This window comes from Carcharodon carcharias, chromosome 12 (assembly GCF_017639515.1).
Source record: "Carcharodon carcharias isolate sCarCar2 chromosome 12, sCarCar2.pri, whole genome shotgun sequence".
NCBI lineage: Eukaryota > Metazoa > Chordata > Chondrichthyes > Lamniformes > Lamnidae > Carcharodon > Carcharodon carcharias.
The window spans coordinates 104,466,726-104,483,346 of NC_054478.1; the positions used below are offsets into that span (position 1 = coordinate 104,466,726).

At 37.4% G+C, this 16,621-nt stretch overlaps 1 protein-coding gene across 1 annotated transcript in view; it reads right to left on the reverse strand.

Moving 5' to 3' along the window:
* Positions 1–253: 253 nt before the first annotated feature.
* gtf3c3 (general transcription factor IIIC, polypeptide 3) overlaps positions 254–16,621 on the reverse strand; it is a 66,115-nt gene continuing 49,747 nt past the window's right edge. The window contains exons 13-18 of the mRNA XM_041201147.1: positions 15,140–15,275; positions 11,696–11,921; positions 7,223–7,413; positions 4,172–4,296; positions 2,901–3,053; positions 254–539 (exon numbers count right to left, since the gene is read on the reverse strand). Of these exons, the coding sequence (XP_041057081.1) occupies positions 417–539; positions 2,901–3,053; positions 4,172–4,296; positions 7,223–7,413; positions 11,696–11,921; positions 15,140–15,275 (954 nt within the window). The 3' untranslated portion in view covers positions 254–416. The remainder of the gene's footprint in view (positions 540–2,900; positions 3,054–4,171; positions 4,297–7,222; positions 7,414–11,695; positions 11,922–15,139; positions 15,276–16,621) is intronic.

Here is a 16,621-nt window from a genome sequence, read left to right on the forward strand (position 1 = left end):
TACTGGAAATTTAGTAATTTCAGGAGGATGAAAGTGAACCCAACCTAACTTAATTAAAAATAATAGCAGATCTAACAACACACGAGGAGTGGAAGATATTTTTTAAAGCAGTATAATCTACAGTCTCGTCTCAGATCTTGCACTGATTTGCACTATACTGGGATAATTACAGTTCAGTGGTAGAAGTTCTGCCTTGTCAGGCAACAGATTTCCTTTATACACTATGTGCAACAAAATTATAAAACTCATGTGAGAATTTTCATAAATGTTTTAATGGTCTTAAATAATAATAAAAAACAACAGTTGAAAACAATAAGATTATATACATAAAAGATGCAAGCTACTCCTTACCCTTTAAATAATCTCTCAATTATACAGCACAATGTGTATCCTTTACCCTTTAAATAATCTCTCAATTATACAGCACAATGTGTATATATAAGTTTTCGAGCCATATCAATGTTTCCACTATTCTGATAAATTAATGATAGGTTATAAGCAATGTCTCGTCTTAGATCAACTTGATCATCGTCTATTCCCTGCAACAAAAAAGACATTTCTTTTAAACTAAATCACTTTAAAATCAATTTGTCATTTGTACAACAAAAAAAAAGCTGAGGTATAATAAGAGGAGGATATAGTGGCTCTAATGCACTATGGCATGGAAAAGGACAAAATCTGTGTTTGTGATTTTTCCAGGATCAGGTACTTTGTCACTCCCCCTGCACATGGACTGCAACAGTTCAAGAAGGCAGCACACAACCAACTTCTCAAAAGCAATTAGGGATTGGCAGCAAATACTGGCCTAACCAATGACGCCCACACCCCATTAATGAATGATTAAAGAAAGCTGTTACCAACAGTAAGCACATTAGTACAGAGTGCCTACCACCTGCTGCCTAAATATAGAGTGCATAAAATGATAATTTGACATTGTTTTTATCCTATTGCAGGATGGTTAATTGTATTTGACAGTAAGTTGTCACCCATCTTTACCAGTTTTCTTCACAAGACCCTAATTATTGCCAGTGGCACCAGATATTTTACCGTATCGTGAATTAGCATACAAATACAAGGGCAGAAACAATCAAACAAAAAGTACAAAATTAACAAAGGCTTGGATGTAACTCTGATCAATGAAATATAATCCATCATTTCAAATACCTGAGTGTCATTTTCTAATGGCAGCTAATTTTGCATTGACATCTGTGTGGCTACATGCTGACTACACAGGACCATGGCTTTCAAGATTCTAATGAACAGATCTGTTGATAACCTATTTGCAATAACTTGGATAAAAGTCAAATTTTAGTCAGCTGCAGCTATCTTCTCAGGTTTAGTAATACCAGGCACTTTTTAATGCACACCCACATATTCAGCAGAGTTCACTTACATTGTCTAATATCCTTTTTTTAAAAAAACAGTGTAATTCAGGGGACATAACATGGTGTCACATCTTGATAAACAAACTGGATACTGTGTCTTTCCAAGATGCCCTCATACATTCTATTTCAATTTTTGGAAGGCAGACCTAGACCAGATACATATAGTTAATCTGCATATTGCACATATGGCAAGTGGGCACATAGAGCAAAGTGATAGTTGAACTCACTAATTTGGTCACCTTCTCATGATACTAAATAACAACGGTACTACACTTCCCCACATTCGTAGGTCAGCTTGCTCAACTAAAATAAAATACTTCTTTGAACAATTAGGAACAGGAGTCAGCCCTCAATCTTGTTCTGCCACCATTCAATTAGATCATGGCTAATCTGTATCTGAACTCTATTTACCCACCTTGCTTCAATATCCCTCAATACACTTGTATAACAAAACTCTATCAATCTCAGTTATTAATATTTGGATTGGCCCCCAACTCTGCAGCCTGTCTTCATAATTTAACACTTTCAGCCACAGTATGAGTATGGTGAACTTCTAACCGTCAGCCTGCATCCTAACTATTTAAGTTTGAGGAAAACTTGCCCTCGCAGTTTGCGGTTTAAAAAAATAACGCTGTGTTACTTTCTGTTTTTGTTTCGATTCCTTTTGTGCACAACCCAGGGGTAGGGTCTTTACTAGACCATCCCAGCCAAGCACACAGAGCCAGGGACCCATTAATATAGTGCTAGGGAGGAGTATATCAATTACCAAGGCAAGCTAATGAATTGTTCATGGTCCTTTGCAAAACAACTGCAAAGATTAGCATTTTAACGACCTTTTATTTTGGTGTCCTTATTTAAAAGAACACACATTTGTGTGAATGCACTTTGCTTTCAAACGAAACCTCCAAATTTAAACACATTTTTTTCCTAAGTCCTTTTGTGGAGCAAACGAGCACAAAAAATAAAATCAGAATAATATGATATTTATTGACATCAGAACCCCCCCTCTCTGGGTGACACCAACTCTTGCTAGGGTAATGATTTTGCAGGTATCAATTCTAGTTATTTTCCCAAGAGACCAGCCTTTGGCTGCAAGTTTAGACAATCAGTGTCCATACAATAGAGCTAATTTTGTCCTCTGCAAACTGGAGTCACGAGATATTACTAGGAACATCATAGGATAGCATTCAGTGGGAAAGTTGGCTACCTCTTCCTATCTGCAGGCAAGGGGCTACAAAGCCAACATTGCTGCCCGGTTGAGTTCAGATAACCTCGGCAAAGTCCAAGGATGAAATTGTGCCATTCCTGGGTCTGTATGGCTGTAACATATTAAGCTTGCCTACAGAGCCATGTGGAAGTCCAAAGCCTTTCAAAGTACCAACTAATTGCTGAAATTAAAGTCACAACTGATGGATTCCTCTGTTGGTTGTCTGGACCTTCTACCCTGTGTAAGTACCATTGTGTGAATAAGAAAAAAAAAGTTTTATCTATTTAGATTTCTAACATACTACATACCTCTAATTGAAGAGGTGGGAGCTCCAGTGCCTTTTCATAATAATGAATTGCAAAATGCACGAGCCCCAGTTGATGTAATGCACGTCCTATATTATAGTATACTTCTTGGCATGGGCCTCGAAGTTCCATATACCGTGTCAGAAAGGAGAATCCCTAGAATAAAAAAGTACAAATCCAATGAAAAGCAGCAGAGTATCTGCAATACCTAGTTTAATTGCTATTCTCCCTTCTCGCAAATTTCCTACGAAGCATCAAGTTCAAGTCTTCAAATGACTCACGGGTCAACCCATCCCATCTCCAAACTTCTCCAGCATTATGTCTTTTCCACATTCTATTAATCTCACTCCGTGCCCTTTGCCAATCCACAGAAGGCACAACTTTCAGCTGCCTTGACCCTGCTTCCTCGAACTACGCAGATCCCTCAGTCTTTTGAATTCTTACCTCACTGTGAAAACTTTGCAAAATACATTTTTTCAAGCAAACATTTAGTCATGCCCTGCAGTAATCTCTTTTTCCATGGCCCAAGGTTAAGGGCCTTGGGTGTTTTTTCCCCAGACTTTAAAGGCATTATATAATTTTAAATTGTAGTTGTTATGTTAACCTTTAATTTTAGATGTAACTCAAACACACATCACACCACTAGCAAGACCAGCACATTTGATGCAATATCGATCAATGGTGCAGTACAGTTGCTTCTATTGCACTTTTCTCTCCATGTTTAAATGACTTGTTAGATGACTGCCCTTTGAGCAAGAAGTAAAGAAAAATTACTTAGCTATTCCCTGCCTTCAAATTTCTCACATTCCCTACAATGCTTCCCTGCCTTTAATATTGTTGCTTCCTCCCTTCTCTCAATTAAACTGAACTTGCTTCATGGATTCTTCATTTGAAAGTAGAATATCTCAAATTCCAAATTTTAAACACGCAGGTCATTATCCTAAATTCAACTCAGCACTCCATAACCAGCAGCCATATGATGTGATACATCTTGGTGTACAAAATTAATATTAAAAATCACCTTTTCACTACATTTTCATATCTCTTCTAAATTGTTTATCAGCATTCTTTACAGAGATTGTACAGAAGAGAATCGATAGCTCACCATACTTCAGACTTGAAACGTTTAAAGTTTTAACAAAAGTGATAATTTTTGCTGCAGTAGATAAGAGCACATTCTAATTATAAAATAGCGGATCAAAATAGTTCAATAGATAGATTTTCATTCAGAAGAAACGTAAGCTTTAAATCTGGATTCAATGTCTTTGACAAACCTGCACCAGAAGAGGATGTCGTTTTAAAACAAACTTCTGAGATGCCATGTGGATAAAGGTAAGGCCCACACAGAGACTGTATAGGGGTTCATTAGGCTGAATCCTGAAAGCTTGAACATACTGACCTGAAATTTAAAATGGGAAGAAACAAGATATAGTTAAATGATTGCTTTTAGGAACAATTTATACTATCTTAAAAATATTAATTATATATATTTTTTCTTTATTTCTTCATGGGATATGGGCGTCACTGGCAAGGTCAGCATTTGTTGCCCATCCCTAATTGTTTTTGAACTGAGTGGCTTGCTAGGCCATTTCAAAGGGCAATTAAGAGTCAACCACATTGTTGTGGTCCAGGGTCACATGTAGGCCAGACCAGGTAAGGAAGGCAGACTTCCTTCCCTAAAGGACATTCATGATGGGCTTTTATAATTGATGATAGCTTCATGGTCACCATTACTGAGACTAGCTTTGAATTTCAGATTTTATTAATCGAATTTAAATTCCACCTGGTGCTGTGGTGGAATTTGGAATTTGAACTCATCCCCTGGGCATTAGCCTGGACCTCTGGATTACTTGTCTAGTGACATTACTGCTACGCCACTATCTCTCTATCATATAATTTCCAATATAATTTAATGGAATCAATGTGGTTTCTATCCCACAAGAGACGTGTTATGAGAGGAAAGGGAGCAGCATAAATAGACAATGGCTGACAAACAGAAAACAAAGAGAATGGGTTAATGGATCTGGCTCAGATTGATGAAGGGTAGTAAGTGTTGTGTAGAGATACATGCACATACACACACATATTACACTCATATGATTTAGAACGACATAGACATTTTTTTTCTAAATGCTCAAATGCCATCCAGCAATATCCAGGAGAACAAAAAAAAATATTTGGATTTGTTATTTACTGACATAAAGCACTCGTATAGATAGGCATACTGGGGTTGGATATTTATTAAAGGGGGTCAGAGGGAATGTAGTAAGTAGGCTATTAAGATAGGAAGAGTAACTTTGTAGAAGGTTGCGCCAGGAACTAAATTTTCAGGCATCAAATTTTTCTTGTAGCAGCCAGGAACAAGGAACATTGAGCAGGGAAAGAAGCATAAGGTAGAAATTACAGACAGCAAGAGAGAATAAATGAATATTTACAACTCAGGAGTTACTGCTGGAATGAAGGCGCAGTAAGGAATCAAAAGCAGAACCTGAAGCCAGTAGATGAAACAACAAAAGATGGAAACACCATCATACACTGCTGAACGAAGCAAATAAAGACTACTGGCCTGGATCTTGTGGTTAGCAGTAAAGAGGAGTTGTACGCCGTTGACTGTGTGCAAAGCTAGTACCTACCTTTTTCATCGACTGCAATGGGTACTTGTTTTCCCAGGGTTCAGTGGAGCTGAGGGTGCCAGGACAATAGGAACACTCCTGTTGATTTAAAGGGCTACACTCCTGAGCAGGCTCTATGCAAGTGCTGGACAATCAACCCAAGTTTTAGCACTGACAGGTCGTGGCAGGGCAATCAGTGTGGGCTCCTCTAGAACTCATTTAGCCATACCACAACTTCCAGATTGAGTGTGTGGGCTCCCTGGAAGTTGTGGCTAACATCTTAGCATTCATTGGGACTGCAAGGTCCAGTCCATTATGTTTTTTAACCTTATTCCTAGTCCAACAGAGAGGCCGAAATATTATAATAACTGTGCTGGGTGATGTATTGAAGGACAGCAGAGCTTGTTCAAGCTTTAGAGCTCTACATGGTGGTACTGATTCTAATGGCATGATACTGTGACATTGCTCAATTTACAATGGGAAATCTTGCTAAAGCAGCACCAACAGATATTAAAGGTATGGTGACAGCCAACTGTTGACATTTTTATCAGAAACCCCACAGGAAATGGTTATCTTTAAAATAGAGCATGCGGTCATCATTTTAATATGTTATTATTTGCGTTATAGGGGTGTCGACACCAAATGTATTCATCAGGTGAAGCAGGGTTAGCGATCAGGAGTCAACAGGACCACGCACATAATTCAGTTCCCATTTTAAAGTCATACATGTTGTTCTTATTTTTATATTGTACTTTGGCTTTTCAGGGTGATTTATAGTACAGTTATAGTAATTTGGGAAGCAGAGTAGAGTTGGTTGCAGTAAAGGGATTTCTCTGCTACAAAACCATAAGGTGCAAAAAATTGCAAAAAATTAAATTTTAAATTGCCAAAGCTTATGTAATTAAAGCTTGACAAGCCTACATAGGTAGGCTCCATTATAAGTGTGCACAGAGAATATATAAAACTATAAAGAATCACAGAAAATTATAAATAAAAACAAGTACAAAACATCTGAGTTTAAAATGAGGATTGAATACATATATATTTTCTAATCTATTTTTCTTATTAAAAATCTTACATTTGCACACCAAGCTTTTAACTGTAGTTCACCGAAAGACGACACAGGATTTTAACACCTCGTGAAATGTCACAGGCGACCAACTGATATTGGTGGACATATTACAACAAAAGGACACATTGATACAGAGACACATTGATAAATACAGAGAAAAGTAGATATAGAGCTGCAGCAAGTTAGTAATGCGATAGTAACAGTAATGCCTGTTATTCTTACTTCCTCCACTGGTTGGCACTATATCAAAAAATTACAAGGCAGATTATTCTTATTTCCTCCAGAAATTTAGTCAATTGAAGAAATAGACAAGGCAATAAGCTGACTGAGGTTTTGGAAACAGATAGTGGGCCACAGTTTGTGAACTATTATTAGCCACTAAAGCTAAGTTTGACGCAAAGCTTGAGTTGTTTATAAAAATCATCTGAGGCCAAAGAAAGAATTATGCCAGTTATTGTCAGGTTCATGGATATGGTTATATCCCAACATTGTGAAATCAGCAGCCAGTCCCAACATCATTGATGCATGGTGATGTCCAGATAGAAAGATTAATAATTGCAATATAATTGCTGCATGCATTCATATTAATGGTTTGTTACCAACAAACAATTATATATTACAAAACTATCAATGCCTATTACCTAAAGCATGCTTGAAGCTTCCAGCCACAAATGCATTGTGTCCATTAAGTACACAGAGTGCATGGTTGTCCGGGTGTTTCAGCATTAGGCGCAAGCAAAAACGGTGGTGCCTCAGGTCTTGAGAGTGCATAGTAACTTGGTTAAAGATATTCCACAGTTGAGGTCTATTCACATTTTCCATCACCATGACCCTTGAAAGCAAAAAAAAAGGCAATTATTTAGCAAACAAACAAAAAAAATAGTTTCTTAAAGACTAAATACTTTGTAAACATTATTATTTTACAGGTAATCAAAGCATATTTCAACCAAATGATCAATTTTGCGAAAGGAGGGGGACTAGGACTAAAAAAATTAATACAAAGAATATTGACTCAGACAGTATAAGGACAATGAGCACTGTTAGAAAGACTTCACCTGTAGCTCTTTATTAAATCAACCAATGCCAATTTATGAAATTTGATGGTTATCAGCTTATCTTCTTTATTGAAAACCATTCAGAACAGTCAGTGCTCCTTATAATGTCTCTGTGTGACTTTTTAAATTGCAATGTACTAAAGGAACCAAACAAAATTTGGCCATTGATAGGTGTACACCTTTAAGCTTGTTCAACCTTTGAATAGCCTAGCTTGTAATGAGCATATAGGCCCGGTACTGCACTGAACTCAGTACCTTGCAAGGCTCCCTCCAATTACCACTCCAAGTTCAAATTCCAGTTTTCACCAAAGTTGAAAGAAAAAAAGCACATCTAATTAGTGAGGCAACAGCAGTAATTACTATCTTATATTTAAAATAAACTGACAACCATCAAGTTTGTAATATATAAGAGGAATCATTATTTCAAGTTGCAGTTTCCGTGAATAGAAATCCAAGGACACTGGCTGGAAATGGGCTTCTTGATTTGCTTGCATTAATTTTTCATAAATGCAGAAAATGTTCAGGTGAAATGAAGATTGCTTGGATTATTTTAGTTTTCAAACTTTGAGGAAAATTTCACTTGTACCCCAGAGAGTCTGGCTTTTTATTTGTAGCAGTTATGTTGCCAGTTAACAGACAAGTGGTTTGAAGCAAAAATGTAGACCATGGTCAGATTGAGAAAGACCTTTCAATTGCTTTTTAAAAATTATCTGAATGATTTTAGATGCTCCAAATCGTTAGGCTAGGAACAGGGACGAATTATAATGAAAGGGAACATTTATTGTAAACTTCAGGGCAGAGGTGTTCAACATAGCTTTGTTATATTACATGTGCACTTGATATACATTCAGAATGGACAGCTGGCCCAAATTCAAAAGACATCAGTTTTGACAGCAATAACTATGTGCATTTATATAACAGATTGAATGTAGTAAAACATCCTAATGTGCTTAGCAGAGGTGCTATCAATAAATGTGTTTGATACCAAGCTACAGAAGGAGAAATCAGGGCAGCTGTCCACAAACCTGGCCAAAGAGGTAGGTTTTAAGAAACTTCTTAAAAGGGGAGAAAGGGAGACAGAGAGGTTTAGGGAGGGGGGAGGTGGTGAGGTTTAGGGAGGGAATTCCAGAGCTTAAGAGCCAAGGCAGCTGAAAGCAGAGTCATCAACAGTGCAGCAATTACAACTAGGGATACACAAGGGGCCAGAATTGGAGGAGTGCAAGGATCTCAAAGGTTTGTAGGGCTGGGGTAGGTTACAAAAAAAAAAGGAGGAGCGAAGCCATTGAGAAATAAGAGAAAAAGGATGAGAATTTTAAAATTGAGCCATTGTCAGATCATGAGCCAGTATAGAAGTTTAGAAATGCTTTTCCACTTCAATTTTTCTTCAGAGTTAGAATTTTCAATGGGCTGATCCAAAATGATGTTATTCTCTTGACAAAGAGAACCCTGGAATTTTGAATATTGGGCAAAGACAAGTTTATATAACAAACCATTTCACATAGGTTATATTTTTAAAATCCAAAAAATAGCATGTGTTGTGGCAATTTGTTCCTAGTATCCAAAACCACATAGCTTAAGAATTGAAGTAGTTGCAGCATTAAGGTACATGGAAATCATGCCACTGCAAACTGCACATACAGCACATTGTCCAGACGCAGTGAAAAGACATCTACTCTATGAAAGTGATGCAAGTCAGCCCTCTAGTGGATATAATGAATTCCTTAACTTTCATTTATTTCATGATTATTTCTTTCATTAATGAAGCTTTAGCCTCATTCATTTAGTCGAGTCAAAATGAAATGTCTGGGACATGGAAATTGAGGAAGAAGATGAAACAGAAAAGTACCGGAGCTTCAAAGGTCACTAGTTAAAACACAAAAGGTTTATGGCACAGAGAGAGGCTATTCAGCCCATTATGCCTTTGTCATGCAAAAAAAGAGCTATCCAGCCTAATCCTACTTCCAGCTCTTAGTCCAAAGTCCTGTGAGAGCCATTTCAAGTACATATCCAAGTATTTTTAAAATGCACTGACAGTTTCTGTCTCTGTCACACTTCCAGGCAGTGAGTTCCAGAAACCCAACACCTTCTTGCTGAAAAAAAATTCTCAGCTCTCCTTTAATCCTTCTATCAATTACTTTAAATCTATGTTTGTGTTTTTTTTGAAACAACGACACAAAGAGATAAATGAGTATGATCTAACTGCCATAACAGAAACATGGCTACAGGGTGACCAAGGGAACTGAGTATTCAAGGATATTCAACATTTAGGAAGGACAGGCAAAAAGGAAAAGGAGGTGGTGTTGCGCTGATAATAAGGGATGGGATCAAGAGATTAGTAAGGGAGGAACTCAGATCAGAAGAACAAAATGTGGAATCTTTGGGTGGAGCTAAGAAACAACAAGGAACAGCAAACATTGATAGGAGTCGTTTATAGGCCACCAAACAGTAGTGTTAGTGTGGGGCATGATATTAATCAGATTAGAGAAGCATGTAGCATGGGTAATACAGTAATCATGTGTAACTTCAATCTTCATATAGACTGGGTAAACCTAATGAGCACAAAAGCTGTGGAAGACAAGTTTCTGGAGTGTGTTAGGGATAGTTTTCTAGAGCAGTATGTTGAAGGGAGGAAGAGAGAAAACAGGAAACCACAGGCTTGTTAGCCTTACATCAGTAGTAGGGAAAATGCTAGAATCTAAAGGATGTGATAAATGAATACTTGGATAATAATGATTTGAATGGGCATAGTCAACATGGACTTATGAATGGGATATCATGTTTGACAAACCTGTTGGAATTTTTTTGAGGATTTTACTAACAGAATTGACAAAGGCGAGTCGTTAGATGTAGTATACTTGGATTTTCGGGAGGCTTTTGATTAACTCCCCCACAGGAGGTTCGCAAAATTAAAGCACATGGGATAGGAGGCAATATGCTGGCATGGACTGAGGATTGGTTAACAGGCAGAAAACAGAGAATAGGTATAAACGTGTCATTCTCGCATTGGCAGGCTGTGACCAGTGGGATACCGCAAGAATCGGTACTCGGGCCCAGTTGTCCACACTATATATCAATGACTTGGTTGTGGGGACCAAATGTAATATTTCCAAGTTCATGGGTGACATAAAGCTAGGTGGAAATGTGTTGTGAGGAAGATGCAGAGCAATTCAACTCGATTTGGACAGACTTAGTGAGTGGACAAGAACATGGTAGATGAAATATAATGTGGAAAAATGTGAGGTTATCTACTTTGGTAGGAGGAACAGATGTTCAGGGTATTTCCTAAATGTTGAGAGATTAGAAAGTGCAGATGTACAAAGGGACCTGGGTGTCCTCATCAATAAGTCATTGTAAGCTAACATGCAGATGCCGCAGGCAATTAAGAAGGCATATTGGATACCTTACTTTATTAGCCCCAAGGCAAGGATTACCAGAGCAGGGAGCTTATTCTAGAACTGTGTAAAATATTAGTTAGGTCACAACCAGAATATAGCGTACAGTTCTGGTCACCACATTATAGGAAAGATATGATCATACTGAAAAGGGTACATTTATAAGGATTTTGCTGGGACTGTAGAACTTTATGAGGAAAGATTGGATAAGCTGGAGTTGTTTTCTTTGGGACAGAGAAGACTGTGGGGAGATTTAATTGAGCTGTGGATTGGAAGGACCTATTTCCTTTAGCAGAGAGGTCAATGACCAGGGGGGGCATAGGAACATAGGAGCAAGAATCGGCCATTCAGCCCATCAAGCTTGCTCCGCTGTTTCGATACGATCATGGCTGATCAGCCACTTCAATGCCTTTTTCCCACACTTTCCCCATATCCATTTATGTCATTGGTATTTAGAAATCTGTCAATCTCTATTTTAAACATAACTGAATGACTGACCTTCCACAACCCTCTGGGGTAGGGGTGGTGAAAGGCACTGTATTTATGTAAGTTCTTTCTTTTATGTAGAATGAGTTTCTGTGAGTGCTCACATCATCAAAAGGCTACAGTAGATTGTGAACTAGAATTCACAAGATGTTGATGTTGAGAATGGATTGATCTGGAGTACCTGATGTAATTGTATGCTTTTCTAAAGTTGTTGTCCAGAACAGCAGCAGACAGGCCAAAGTATTCCAACTCTTTTCGTTTCTGCCTATCGTCATAAAATGAGTAGTACTCCAAGGATGAATCAACCAAGAGTTCAGCTTCTTTGAAACGTTTGAGGTCACACAATGTGTAAATAGCTTTTAACAATAAATTCCACCAGTCATCCTTATTCAGTACACTAGTTTTCCCTGGTTTAAAAAAGACACAGAAGTATTTAAGTTACCTGTTCAGAATTGGGGGAAAAAAGTATTTACTGTTTATAATGTGCAGAATTTAAACAAAACCAAAATAATGTATCAATATATGCAAATTATACAATGTCCATTAAAAATGTATCATTTAAAGAGAAGAAAAGTGTCTGGGTACTGTTGTTCAAAGTGCTCCCCTTAATTTGTGCAGCAAAATAATGCACTTATCTGGAGGTTCAACATTTAAAAATATTCAGAATTAATTTGCTCAAATGGAATCTCACGTCTTACCGGGCCAATGGATATCGTAAATTACAGGAAACAGTACTATGTAGCCTAGAGTTACGACTGAAAACAACAGAAGGGGAACTTTGAAAACAGTGCAAGGGATACATAAATTTTGCTGCTGCCATAGACACATTCAAGTATGCTTTCTCTCCTTGCTAGGCCACTCCTGATGAGTTCTGGAAAAGCACCACTGAAAGCAGCTTTTGGGAGGTGCACATGCATGATTCTATAACCAGTCTGTGTTGCTATGAAACTGTCCGATTCAAAATCTACACAACAGGCTGGACGTTTCTGCTAACATTTATTTGGTCAGCTGGGCATCTGATGCCCATCACCATGCTTAAGCGTTTCCACAAATGCATCTATTTTTGTGATATGGTGCGCACACTCCCTCCCCATAGAAACACACCTTATCCTAACATAACTGTAGGTTGACACAAGAATAGAGGTACACAAGTTGGCTGGTAAGCTTCCTACTGCTTGTCCACTTAGGACGACTTCAACAACTAGGGCATTGGCTTGCAAGGAATTTGGTGTCAAATGGGAAGAATTAAAGCTACTAATGACAACCCTACCGCTCCATGTCCCATTAATAAGGCATCTGGGTGTCCTAGTGCACGAATCACAAACGACTGGTGTGCAGGTACAAAAGTAATCAGGAAAGCTAATAGAATATTGTAATTTATTGCGAGGAGAATTAAATACAAAAGTAGGGAGGTTATGCTTCAGTTGTACACTAGTGAGATCACAGTTGGAGTACTGTGTATAGTACTGTCACCTTATTTAAGGAAGGATGTAAATGTATTGGAAGCAGTTCAGAGAAGTTTTACCAGACTAATACCTGGAATGGGTGGGTTGTCTTATGAGGAAAGGTTGGGCAGACTAGGTTTGTATCCACTGGAGTTTAGAAGAGCAACAGCTGACTTGATTGAAACATATCAGATCCTGAAGGGTCTTGACAGAGTCAATGTGGAGAGGATGTTTCCTCTTGTAGGAGAATCTAGAACAAGGGGTCACTGTTTAAAAATAAGGGGTCACCCATTTAAAACAGATATGAGTTGAAATATTTTTACTCAAGAGGGTCGTGAGTCTTTGGAACTCTCTTCCTGAAAAGGTGGTCGAAGAAGAGTCTTTGACTATTTTTAAGGCAGAGGTGGATAGATTCTTCGTATGCAAGGGGGTGATACTTTAGCGGGGCTAGGTGGGATGCAGATTTCAGGTTACCATCAGATCAGCCACGATCTCATTAAATGGTGAAGCAGGCTTGAGGGGGCTGAATGGCCTACTCCTGCTCCAGTTCGTAAGCAAAGTTGACTGGTCAATCAATGGCAATACTCCAGACTTATTGGCTTAAATATTGAATTAGCCACGCAAGGTTACTTGGATTCTAACTTACTATCACTAGACGTGTTACCTTGGAGCAAATTCAATCTCAAACAAACCCCACTTACCTTTCCAAAATAATCTATTGGAATTGTCATGAAGCTAGTAATGTAAATAATGTTATTGGAAATTTTTTTTTTAAATTGAATTTTGGTATGTGGGTGTGTCTGTACATGCCTTAACTGGATTAAAGCCAGTTAGTCTGGGTGCTTTGATGTACAGTAGTTTTGAGATGTAAACTGAGGTAAAGGTACATTTGCATTTTTTGAATAGAGCACTCAAGAAGGGGAGTGAAATCCTGCACCTAACTAGGAGACACCAAGCAAGATGTTTATATTACTAATAAAATTGGTACTATGAAAGTGGTTTTATTGTTAGAAGAGGTGGAGTTCAAAGGGCCTGATGATATAATGAGAATTTGCATTCAAAGGGAAAGGCTGGGTATAACCTGAGAAGGTTTTGTGTGTAACATCAAAGCAGCAGTAAGCCTACAACTGTCTACAAAGGAACCAAACTAAAAGGAACCTCAATTTGAATTTGTAAAGTGAAAATGCTTTGCCTGGTGTCTGCTTAAAGTCTATGGGTTGTTGTAGCCTTAGTGAAGATTAGTTTGGGAATTTGTTAAAAGTTATGATAGTAGTAATTTGTAGCAATGTGTATATGTTTAATTTTTTGTAAATTAATAAAGGTCTTATTTAGTGTGACATAAAAATCTCTCAAGAACTTATTCCTGAAATTAGAGCTGCATCTCAGACATACCAAGTGAAAATATAGGTTATGACAATTGTTTAAATTTTCCCTCTAGGATTTTAAATAACTCAGCCTTTAACAACTGCCGTGTCATAATAGAATTCATTATTTAGTAAACTGCAACAAATAAAGTGGATAAACAAAAGCAAAATGCTTGGATGCTGGAAAGCTGAAATAAAAACAGAAAATGCTGGAAAAATTCAGCAGGTCTGGAAGCATCTGTGCAGAGAGAAACAGTTAATGTTTTGAGTCCAATATGACTTTTTCTTGGAAAGAAGAGTTATATTGGACTTGAAACATTAGCTCTGCTTGTCTCTCCACAGATGCTGCCAGACCTGCTGAGCTTTTCCAGCATTTTCTGTTTTTTATTAAAGTGGATCAATGTCTGGCTGATCTAAAAACATACATAACCTTTTTTCTCCAACATTTAACTAATTTCTGCAGTGAAGTGGTAAATGAACAATGATCAGGTTCAAGTTCAGTGCATTTTCTGACAGTTTGTCAATTTCCATAGAACACAGTAATGAAATTACTATCCATCAACATAACTGGCATTATTAGGACAAAGTTCTGAAAATTAGAATGGAAATATCATGTAGAGAATTATAGAGGACAGAGTACTGCCATAGTCAAACACATACAGTTGTAGAATATCTCACTTTGTATGGCCTACTAACACATACAGTTGATTATATCAGTTTCGTGATGGATCTCATTGTAGATTGGGGCCAGGCTAGTTTGTCTGGGAAAGTGGTTTTAAGTCAAAACACTATATGGTTATAAGTTTCATTCCTTACCTTTAACATCCAAATATGCAGCTTCCTGGTCATCAATGTCACTAACTTTATCTCTCGAGTCCTTTACAAGGTACAGGTGTTTTTCCGCATTTTTGGACCTTGAAACCAAAGAAACTTGAGCTCTGTTCATTGCAACCTACAATAAAAAACAATTTAATTTCTCTTCACTTTGACACAATTTTTTTGTAAATCATTTTTATTTGCAAAAAGAAAACTCAATAACAGCTAATTCTCTAAGGTAATGTAGTTGCTACTCCAAAGATTCCCCTTAAAGATGAAGTCATCTCATCAATAATCTAAACAAAAGATTACAAATTGTTGGCATTATTTTTTATCTCCCAGTTTTGGCAGTTTTCTGTCACTCTAAAACAATGAACAATAATGATTAAAAAGCAACATTCTGAGGCATTTTAGTATCCTGCAGTGTGTGGGAGTCAAACTGAGAAGTTAACATTCATCTTCAATGCAAGATGCCTAAGCAATTGTTTTTTTCAACTCTGCATATTCATTTTATCCTGTCAGACAATATTATCAGCATACAAGCATGTTGATTTACTGTACAATTATGTGTTATTAAGTCATAAATGTGCCCTTCTGTACATCACAGTTAGTTGTTCCTTTCCAGCAATAGTTAACTGGTAAATGCTTGCTAGTTTTACTGTTAAACTTGTAATCTCCTACTTTGCAATTGAATAGAAAGTGAAAAAAAATTAAACTACTCAGTCAACCCAGGCCATTCTAATTCACTTCTGAGCAGCCAACCAAAGTTCTAGAGACAGGCTCTCCAATTCTTCTCCATAATTGGAAAATAATATTACAGGACAAAAAATTCCTTTAAATATAAAATATTTACTATGTTAGAGAGAACTTGATGGTGCAACTTAATTATTCTTTTGCTTTGTCTTCACTTCTTTCTATTCCAATTTTGTCCCTTTTCTCTTCCGAAGATCTCGGCACATTAAAGGTTCACTGTTCTACAAGTGTCCTGTGATATCTCACCTAATCGGATATTATTCACGTCAGGCTTGAAAGCAAGTGTCAGCAACCACAAGGAAAATAACAGCTAAGCTCGACCTTACCTCCACTAGATACCTACACAAGTAATTTTCAGTATTATTATTGATTTGTGATCAGGTACAGGAGCCCTGGCTGATTTGCCTTTCCCTCGCCCAGGGTGTTCTTGCTAACTGTTGTACCTCTATTGCTAACACAGAGCAAAGGGCAGGATTATCATGGGACCATCCCTATCTATAAATCCATTATTTAATTTGATCTTTACAAAGCCTCTCCACTCCAACCAAAATTAGATATTGTTACATTATTATACAGTGTACTATTTTAAGCAAAAACAAAATGATGTGTGTTTACTAGCGGATATGATAAATACTAATATGAACTATTATGTGAATTGGCAGCACAACTTTTAATTGCTTCTATTTGATCAGTTGTAGGCTCACATGACATTAAATCTTTACTAGTTCC